The sequence below is a fragment of the Myxocyprinus asiaticus genome, chromosome 46 (assembly GCF_019703515.2).
Source record: "Myxocyprinus asiaticus isolate MX2 ecotype Aquarium Trade chromosome 46, UBuf_Myxa_2, whole genome shotgun sequence".
In the NCBI taxonomy this organism is placed as follows: domain Eukaryota; kingdom Metazoa; phylum Chordata; class Actinopteri; order Cypriniformes; family Catostomidae; genus Myxocyprinus; species Myxocyprinus asiaticus.
This window is the reverse complement of record NC_059389.1, coordinates 25,735,974-25,746,900: the sequence shown is the minus strand read 5'-3', so window position 1 is coordinate 25,746,900 and position 10,927 is coordinate 25,735,974. Positions and strand designations below refer to the sequence as shown.

Below are 10,927 nucleotides of genomic sequence, written 5' to 3'. Positions count from 1 at the left end.
AGTCAAGTAAAAACATATAGTTATATAGTTCATCACTAAACAAAATAGTACTTGAATATCAAATTATACACAAATGTTCAAGAAGTATTGCAGAAACAATCACAGGTGTCTGGGTTTTCACATGCCATATGAAGAAGTGGTTAAAAAAGCAACAATGACCACATTTACCTACACACTAATATTCCTTTATTAACCCTTTAAGCTCAGATGGGCCAGAAAATAAAATATCACATAAAACTACTTAAGAGGAGGTGATTATCTTTAAAATGAGCCCACACACAACTTAATCAGATGCATAGATCATTAGATAATCCACACGAAACACAATGTGCACATAAAGCACATAATGTACTATCTGGCTAAAAACACATTAGCTTTCCTGGATCAGAGGACTTAATCGGCAATGATGTAGTACACTGTCTAGCATCATGGAATGCTAAAACAATCGTATTAGTATTCAGATCGCTGCAACCAGAGGTGGTAGTCATCCAAATATGGGCAGAGAGGATCATTCACTCAAATTACATAAGGCCACCAGGAGATGGCGCCAAGTACATGAAACAATGATGGCTCAAATGACACAGAATGGAACTGAATGAGATCTCATTCCTCAAGCCTGCATGCTTTGGAGAGAGAGAATACTTTAGTAATTGTTGTATTTGCATGTGTGATTAGTTCTTATGTACAATTACTATGTTTTGTTTGTTTGGAGATGTTTTTGGACACTACGATAAATAATGCTATAACTTTTGATTGCTTTGTCGTATCAACACAAAATTGATACTCGTGTACAGTTGACAAAACAAATGCAGTTTTTCGATGCTACTTTATTTCCACCCTGAGATATTTCATGTCAAATCAGAAAAATAAAAGGAAAAAAAGTTCATTTTTGGCTCAAGTTCTTTGTGATTTTTCAGTGGTTTCTTAGGCCCAGTCTCAGAATTTATCATAATCTATATCATTTAAAAATGTGAAAAGTTTTCATTAAAATTATACCAAAACACTTGACCCTCCTTATTTTTATTTTTTTAATTATTATTTTGTTTTCGTCGAGTTATACACCTTTAATTTTGGGTATGCCACTGAAACAGGAAATCTAAAAACACCTTCAGAGCTTAAAGGGTTAATCAGAAAACACCTTAAACCGATTGCCCAATTCCTTTTAAGCACATTTTCTAGCTCACAGTTTATTTCCACCACTGCATGCCTGTATTAATTAGAATTTCGGGGATTGTAAGCACCTTATTCGGAATATCCACCATAACTGCTTCATATGTATATGTGCATGTCTAAGCAAAGGTCATTCTGGGTAATACACAATTTTGGAGTGAAGAGGAGACTTTTACAAACATTAAAAGAAATGTCTTGGTCTATATTGGTATTCTCGTTACCTATATTTTGCAATTCATCACTTCTGTGAGTTTTTATTAAGGACATGAATGAGAATTAATGAGTTGATTCAATTATCGTCCAAGATAACTTAAAATGCAGCATTAAAAAAAAAAAAAAAGCGCAACCATCTCCAGTATTTCCAGAAAAAGAATAGTCTTATTTTATTCAGAATATGCTGATTAGACGTATACAGAAATATTCCAATAGCTGTAAAGTTTGTAAAGTAAAATATTAGTAAAAAATAAATAATAAAAAATAGATCTATTACGCGCTCCAAAAATGTGTTTCTTCAATAGCTTGAGTGTCTTAATTCTAATTTCTAGAAACCACCATATTGGTTTAATCTGGTTATGGCAATCAGGTTTACATGACACTTATATAACTGGAATATGGCCAAATTATGATTAATATCAGAAAAGTCTTCTGCATGTAAACACAGTCAGTAGAAGGAATATCAGATGTTATAAACTCACCTTCTGAACAGCCTTACGCAATATCTCCTTGTACTCTTCCTTAGTAATATCTCTTTTCTGGTAGAAGGGCTTTATGGCCAGTTTGACCTCTTCTATTGCTCGCTCTTGCATGTGAAGTTTCTTCATGTACTACAGAAATGCAAAAATGATCAATGATTAGTTAATGACTTTAAAGCGGTGTAAAAAAAAGAGCTCAACAGTAAGGTTAAAGTAGTGATTAGTGTAGTGATTCATCTCGGAGCTGGTTAGTTTGGTTAATGTCTTGGAACTCTCAATGTTTTATTTTTTTTTAAATGCCTGTGGAGAAAATAAAACTTTCAAAATATTTTTAGAACTCAGTTAGCTGAAAAAAGGTGGTCACTGTTGAGCTCTTTACTGACAACAATATATTTATACACAATTTACAATCATATTTAATCAAATTACATAATGATGACTCTTAACGCTTTATAGATTTTATGGTTTCATTTTCCATTAATGCATGATTTTCTGTAAAGCTGCTTTGAAATGTTGTGAAATACAAACAAAAATGACTTGACTAGACAACCCATTGTGGTCACAAAGCCAATGCAATGCAATCAAATATGAATCACTGATATATAAAAAACGAAATGCGCAATAGAACATGTTTTCAAACCACTGCTTAACAGATTCAAGGAATTTGGTCTCAATTTGGAGTAAATTGTGCAGATATCTCTTTGGCTCACCTTCTCTTTCTGATTGGGGTCCTGTACAACTTCTTCCTTGTGGGATTTTGGTCTGCTAGAGTCTTGAGATGGAGGGCTTGACACAGTTGCTGAGAGTTTTGATTCAGCCTGAGTTGAAGCTTTATCCTTTAATATGAAATAGAGATATTACTGGGATTACTGCAATTAAAAAGGATAGTTAACCCAGAAATGACAATTGTCACTATTCAGACTCAGCCTTCACCTTCAGTGCATCATATTGAATTTTTACATGACATTAGATGATGGTTTTAATATGTCTGTTAAGCTTCACATTAATCAATGCAAACTGTTGTGGACATACACATACAGACATAAATATTGTAAATATCTTGAGAAACCGTTTTTGTCAGGGACACTCCTTGTGAAACTGAGATACAATTTCCCAGTGCAACGTTTACTTTCATTTCTTCTGAAGTGAGACCTTATCTGCCTGCTTTCTGTTTCAGTCACATGGCTATAGTAAGAATTGCATAAGCATTGTTTTCATCTCCTTGAATAAGCAAATTTGAAAAGGGTGCAAGAAAATGGTGAGTTAACGACACCCACTGGTTACTTCAAGCAACTACACACTATGGGCATCCAACGGTCTTTTTGCAAGATCAAACAAATGTATGGACAACAGTGGAGCAATTGATGTTGACATTCTCAGATTCCTTTATTTAGTCGATGCAACAGTCGGTGTTGCAAAAGACAACCTACACTACCGGTCAAAACTTTTGAAACTCTTGTCTGAAATGTTTCTCATGATCTTAAAAATCTTTTGATCTGAAGGCGTATGCTTAAATGTTTGAAATTAGTTTTGTAGACAAAAATATAATTGTGCCACCATATTAATTTCATTATAAAACTAAAATGTAATAAAAAAAAATTAAAAAAAAAAACAATTTTAAAATTGATGACTTGGACCAAATAATAAAAGCAGCCAATAAGTGCCCAACATAGATGGGAACTCCTTCAATACTGTTTAAAAAGCATCCCAGGGTGATACCTCAAGAAGTTGGTTGAGAAAATGTCAAGAGTACATGCCTGCAAATTCTAGGCAAAGGATGACTACTTTGAAGATGCTAAAATATAACACAGTTTTGATTTATTTTGGATTTTGTTTAGTCACAACATAATTCCCATAGTTCCATTTATGTTATTCCATAGTTTTGATGACTTCACTATTATTCTAAAATGTGAAAAAAAAAAAAAAAAAAAATTATATATATATATATATATATATATATATATATATATATATATATATATATTAAAGAATGAGTAAGTGTTTCAAAACATTTGACCGGTAGTTTATGTAAACTGCAGGAATTTCTTGAATAAATACCCAGGTAAGAGTCTGTACCTGACTTAAGGTATGTGGGTTGGTGGTAGATCTTCGTGACCCCTCCTGTTTGAGTTTCAATTTGAAGAGCGCAAGTTCTATAAGAGGAAAAACGTTCAAAATATTTTAGAATTTATATATTTCCTGGCATCTTTTAACACAGTTCAAAATGTGGTCCTGTGCTGAGTCAAGAAATGTAGCCTGTTCATGAATTTCCAAAATGTAGGATGGCAGGGGAAGAATAATTTTTTTTCAAGAAGAAAGCCATACCTGATCAGTAATATTCATTAGGAAAGTGTTACCTGGTTGGTCAGAGAAACTGTAATCCAAACCCTAAACTTAACCCTAACCAACCAGGTCCCACTTTCCTCATAAATGAGCGAGTCTTTCCCCGCCATCCTACGTTTCAGAAAACAGCAGCCTGTTCACACCAATTCCGATGCGACAAAAGGTGACACAAAAGTATCAAAAGTATAAAATATTCATACACAATTTTAAACACAAAAACGTTTTGCCTTGAGCCTGCATGGCATTGAGCTTTTTTCAACAATCAAACATTTTCATTGAAAATGTAATTGTGTCATTTGAAAATCTTGCATAATTCTAATGCTTGAAATTGGGATGGTGTGAACAGGACGCAAAAACATTTTGTGGGAAGTGGGAAATAGTCCTTTAAAAGTTACTCACTGCTTAATTTTTCAGTCTGGGGCTCCTCTGGTTCCTGCAAATTCCAAGTAACTCGCTTTCCTTGTAACTTAGACTTAGCACCAACTACGACTGTTTCTGTTGTTTTATCCCCCGATGGAGCCTCTTCGACTGCAGACTTGGGGTCAACAGCATCTGTCGAGTCGACTACGGAGCTCTCACTCATTTCCTTTTTTATGAAGTCCAAGTTGTCGATAAGGTAATCAACACTGATATCTTCATCTGAGGAATAAACATGTTCTTGTTTATTTGGGCCTGGCAGTTGGACAGGTGCCATCTCCATCTCCTCCGTCAACAAAGGTGACTGGTATAACTCAGCAGTATCCATTTTAGAGTTCTCAGACTCTACATCAGGTGTATTCAAATTGATCACAAGAGGGTTGTCACTACAGCATGGCAAATCATCTTCATCAGGCCATATTTGTTCAATTTGTATCTTTTTTGGTTCAACAACCATTTCCTTTGCTTTCATTTCCTCATCCTGAAAGCCAGCTTGGCTCTTTTCTAAACCAGCACCATCCAACTCCATTTCATTCTGTTCTGGTGATTCTTTGAAGATATCTAAAGAAATCTTTTCCTTCTTCAAGTCTTTAACACCATCTAATTCTCCACATAAGTTGAAGCAGGGTTCCTCTTTTTTTATACCTTTCAACTCCTTGACTGCACCAATAGGCCATGGATCCTCTTGTTTAATCTCTTTGGGTTTAAATGTGTAAGGCACATTTGATATGTCAAGTGAATTGACTTCCTTGTTTTCTTTAAGTGTTCTGGTCAGATCACAGTGTCTTGATGACTCAAGAACATGAGCTGTGATCTCAATTGACTGCATCTCTTGTTTAACCAATGGCAATGAAACAGTCTCGGCCTCATGTCTTCCATCTTTTTCTGTTTTCAAAGGGGTTGAAGTCTTGTTTGCACTTAGAGCAGGCTCATTTAATTCAGTGGACGTAAGCTCGGTAGTCTTACGGGAGGTTTTTTCTGTAGGCAGAGAGCTCTCCTCTCTCCTTTGTTGGTCTCTAGATGTTGACCGTGATCTTGACTTCTGCCTCTTTGATCTCACCTCACCCTGATCCTTCGATACCTTCCTCCTTTCTCTGGATCTGGATCTAGAAAACGAGCGAGAAGGAGAACGCCTTTTTTCTTTCGATCTCTTCCTTTGTCTTTCTCTCCCTCTATTGTCATTCTTTTCACCACCTGTTCTTTTCCCACTTGTCTTCCTCTCTCTACTACTCGAACTAGAGGAACACCTCTCTCTCGAGCGTGGATGTCTCCGCTCCTTCAATCTTGAATGAGAGCGCTGCCTCTCTTCTGAACGGGATCGCTGCCGGTCCCTGGACCTTGAGCGAGACCTCTTCTTATCTTTCGATCTTGAGTGTTTCTTTTTGTGCAAGTCTTTAGGTGGAGGACTTTGGGAATTGGATGGTGACCGCTTCCTATGCTTAGATTGGGACTGATGAGGTCTTTCCTCTTTCACCTTTGTCCCGTCAGTAGTATTAAAATAACCACTGGAAGAGGGTAGCTCTTTACTTACCCCGTTCCCTTTGGAAGCTTGTTGTAGATTCGCAAGAGACTCCACGAGAAACTTTGATTGGGGCCTGACAGGTGGAGGTCCAGCCTCAGGTTCAGACTTCACCTCCATCTTAATGTTCTTATCACTGCATGACAAGCTTGATCCGGAGTTTTCCTGAGTTTTCTGAGACAGGCTTTCAGGAGTTCCACCCTGTTCAGTGTCTATCCTTGCTTCACTTCTACTAGAATCCACAGCCAGATTTGAGGGTAACTGAAGTGGGACTGCATCTGAATGTTGTGCTTTCTGTGGGCACGATTTGTCCCTCAATGAGTCTGGTTCTGTTTTAACTTCTGGAGACATTTCAGAGCCTCTCTCTGTATCTGATGAATCTACATCCATATGCTCAGATTTGATATCATGGCAGGCAACCTCATTGGCTTCAACTTGCACTCTTGAGTCAGTATTTTGTGTGCCAAGATCAGGACCCTCATTTTCTGGTTCATTATCAGAGGAATCAGATCCTGTAGGGTTAAAGGGGTCATAGACCTCACTCTTGACCTCTTTAGCCTGAGTTTTTACAGACAACAGCATCGGTTTACTCTTATTATTCCTCTTTATGAATTCCTCATCATTCGCAGGCAGAGTCCCTCCTGATGCAGGAAGTCGCCGAGCATGCCAAGGGTTTCCACTAGAGCTTATGCGGAAACTGACAGAAGAGGAAGATGGTCGTGAGTGTGAAGAAGCACCAAAGGAAGATGTAGTAGAAGTGAAAGAGCTCGAAAATGTGGAGGAAACACCAGTTCTTTCTGGTCTTTGCCTCTGAGCATCCATTGCTCTGCTTTGTTGACTCGTACTTGTCCCTTGCTGGTCAACGGTATGTTCCCTCCCTGAATTGCCTGCTAAACTGATCACGGAAGACCCAGGCAAACTACTGCTACTGTTTACACTGGAGGCACCCTCTCTTTTAATTTTTGGTATTCTTGGCAATACAGAAACATCCACCCATACAGGCTTGGGAGGAGGCTTTTTGACGGGTGGCTGTCTGGCAGTACTGTCCTTGTCTTGATGGGAGTCAGAAGGGCTGTTTGACATCCTTGAGACAGGTTGACCTCTAATCTCATTGGTGTTCAAGTGACCATTTACAGGTCTAGGTGGATTTAAGGCAATTGGTCTATGAGGAGCCCCCGGATACAACTGGGGATGTCCCAAGGGAGATGGATGAGAGTAGGGAAGATGTGAAGTGTGTATAGGTGGACAAGGAGACGTGGGACTCTGTGGTGTGGGACAAGAACCAGAGGAACTATGTGCTGATGGGGACCTCCTCAAGGGGCTGGCGGAAGGTCCAGCCTGTCCAGTGGGATGGATAAGACTTGTTTCTGAGTTTGGGGTGTTTCCTGTTTCCCCTGAGCCTGAACCTTCAGAGATACTGGTCCTTGGCAAGGACAGGCACACTGCAATTCCAAGGAATGAACACAAACAATTGATTCTACTTTTGTTTTGTTTTTTTGTAAAAAAAGAAATAAACACAAGTGTCACATTACTGCATTAGTACCTATTAAGACATTACTTTTCATGAAAAGAGAAATGCATTGTATTTTGTCTTTATCTTGCAGACTAGTAGCACTATGCTTGGCTTGCATGTTCTCATTTAAACATTTGCTTTTTTTTTTTTTCTTCTTTTTTTTTTACTTATTATGTTTGTGCCCCCGACATATTATTGAAGTCAGAAGTTTACATACACTTGTAAATAGGTTGAAGTCATTAAAACTAATTTTTTAACCACTCCACAGATTTCATATTAGCAAACTATAGCTTTGGCAAGTTGGGTAGGACATCTACTTTGTGCATGACATGAGTAATTATTCCAACAATTATTTACAGACAGATTATTTCACTTTTAATTGACTATATCACAATTCCAGTGGGGCAAAAGTTTACATTCACTAAGTTAACTGTGCCTTTAAGCAGCTTGGAAAATTCCAGAAAATGATGTCAAGCCTTTAGGCAATTAGCTTCTGATAGGCTAATTGGCATCAATCAGAGGTGTACCTGTTGATGTATTTTAAGGCCTACCTTCAACCTCAGTGCCTCTTTGCTTGACATCATGGGAAAATAAAAAGAAATCAGCCAAGACCTCAGAAAAAAAAATGTGGACCTCTACAAGTCTGGTTCATCTTTGGGAGCAATTTCCAAACACCTGAAGGTACCACGTTCATCTGTACAAACAATAGTACGCAAGTATAAACATCATAGACCACGCAGCCATCATACCACTCAGGAAGGAGATGCATTCTGTCTCCTAGAGATGAACGTAGTTTTAACTTTTGGAAAAGTGCAAATCAATCCCAGAACAACAGCAAACGACCTTGTGAAGATGCTGGAGGAAACAAGTAGACAAGTATCTATATCCACGGTAAAACAAGTCCTATATCGACATAACTTGAAAGGCTGCTCAGCAAGGAAGCCAATGCTCCAAAACCGCCATAAAAAAGCCAGACTACAGACCGCAGTCTTTACTTTTTGGCCATAATGACCATCGTTATGTTTGGAGTAAAAAAGGTGAGGACTGCAAGCCAAAGAACACCATCCCAACTGTGAAGCATGGGGGTGGCAGCATCATGTTGTGGGGGTGCTTTGCTGCAGGAGGGACTGTTGCACTTCACACAATAGATGCATCATGAGGAAGGAAAATTGTGTGGATATATTGAAGCAACATCTCAAGACATCAGCCAGAAAGTTAAAGCCCGGTCACAAATGGGTCTTCCAAATGGACAATGACCCCAAGCATACCTCCAAAGTTGTGGCAAAATGGCTTAAGGACCACAAAGTCAAGGTACTGGAGCGGGCATCACAAAGCCCTGACCTCAAATCAAATGTGGGCTGAACTGAAAAAGCGTGTGCAAGCAAGGAGCCCTACAAACCTGACTCAGTTACACCAGTTCTGTCTGGAGGAATGGGCCAAAATTCCAGCAACTTATTATGAGAAGATTATGGAAGGTTACCCAAAACGTTTGACCCAAGTTAAACAATTTAAAAGCAATGCTACAAAATACTAACAAATTGTATGTAAACTTCTGAACCACAGGGAATGTGATGAGAGAAATAAAAACCGAAATAAATCATTCACTCTACTATTATTCTGGCATTTCACATTCTTAAAATAGTGATCCTAACTGACCTCAGACAGGGAATGTTTTCTACGATTAAATGTCAGGAATTGTGAAAAACGTATTTGTTATTGTTTAATTTGTTATTGTTATTGTTATTGTTATTGTTATAGTTATTGTTATTGTTTATTGTATATTGTTTAAATGTATTTGGTTAAGGTGTATGTAAACTTCTGGCTTCAACTGTAGCCATATAACATTTTTTTAATTAATTCAAAATGCAAATGGCTTACCTGGTTTGGTGGCCTTAAGAGAGCCATCTCTGTTGATGACCACATCAGAACTGTCCATGAGGAGCATGCTCTGACCACTGAGGATACTCCCCAGCAGGTCTGATACAGGGGCTTCTGCTGCAATCTCTTCCACATGTGGGATAATCGCACCTCTTCTGGAAACCATCATACAAGCAGTAATGAGCCACTGTCGCCTGGACTAACCTTTACTTATCTTTATCTTTTAAACCTCACCAGATTAGATCCTTGAAGTAGAAATCATTTGTTAAAGAGTTGATACTTGATCATCCATCACGACATTGTGATCTCCCCCCATCTAGTAGTTACCTGGAGAGGCCGGCAGCAATGGGTCTGGCAACAGGCTGATGGGACCGCAGGGCAGAACGGGAGAGGCCACGTCGCTTGGCATCCATAATGGAGGATAGTGCTGGAGCTTGTATCTCTTCCTCCCTACACGTATACAATGTGAGTTACACACAAATGCCCAAACAGGCCATAGATGGATAGCAATGAAAGATTAAGTTAAATGGTCACTTCTTAATATAATAGCCAGGAAAGATCATCCAGCAAAAAAAACATCTATGTGGCAAAATTATGCTTAGCAGAACTTTACCTATCGTCAAAGGGGTCCAGGTCAAAGGGGTCTCCATACACAGAGAGGGAGGCTGCTCCAATCTCTGCCCGCATGCTTCCTAAACTGTATTCAGATGGTCGATAAACTGAAGGAATGATGGAACCAGGCTTGGGCTTCTTAATCCCTAGACTCCGTGCAATACGACTTCTGGAATTAGTTTCCTTCCGTATGACCTAAAGTGTCAAAAATTTTAGATTTACCACTTTTAGCCAAGAAGCATAACTCTGCCTTTGTACCTATCGTAAAACCAAAATAGCAGTAGTCGATCCCAAAACCAGTAAACTTAAACAAATCTCAATTGTAATTTTGGTACCTCTTCAAGAACTTAAATATCATTCAATTAATTTATTTAAAAGGTTCAGAGAAATACTTTCAATTTCAATGAAAACAATGGCATGTAGTCTTCAACAAAGTGCTTCTGCACTTGACTCTTGATGTTTTTGTTATTGGCATAAGCAACAGCACTACTGCTTGTCATGTGTTACTGTTGTTATTAACAATTTTATTGATTCCAAAGATAAAACTTTGAAAAAACATAAGAAAACACAACATAAAAAACAGAATCAATTATTCACATTATTCCACCCCACCACCACAAACATGCACTAGTGTGGTCACCAGCAACTAGATCATTAAAATAAAATACAAAAAACACAAAAAATAAAAAATAAAAAAAAAAGATATACAAACAAAATGAATGAAACACATACCCAAATAAACTACAAATCCCTCTCCACAGCCACTCCCCGAGAACCCTCCAA

The 10,927-nt window shown here is 38.1% G+C and overlaps 1 protein-coding gene across 2 annotated transcripts in view; it reads right to left on the bottom strand.

Moving 5' to 3' along the window:
- Positions 1–10,927, bottom strand: part of LOC127435824 (PHD and RING finger domain-containing protein 1-like) — a 32,570-nt gene that overhangs the window by 1,930 nt on the left and 19,713 nt on the right. The window contains exons 11-17 of one of the 2 annotated variants that reach the window (XM_051689559.1): positions 10,146–10,339; positions 9,860–9,982; positions 9,533–9,687; positions 4,605–7,583; positions 3,939–4,015; positions 2,573–2,698; positions 1,866–1,994 (exon numbers count right to left, since the gene is read on the bottom strand). In XM_051689559.1, the coding sequence (XP_051545519.1) occupies positions 1,866–1,994; positions 2,573–2,698; positions 3,939–4,015; positions 4,605–7,583; positions 9,533–9,687; positions 9,860–9,982; positions 10,146–10,339 (3,783 nt within the window). The remainder of the gene's footprint in view (positions 1–1,865; positions 1,995–2,572; positions 2,699–3,938; positions 4,016–4,604; positions 7,584–9,532; positions 9,688–9,859; positions 9,983–10,145; positions 10,340–10,927) is intronic. The other variant, XM_051689561.1, reaches the window with a different exon arrangement.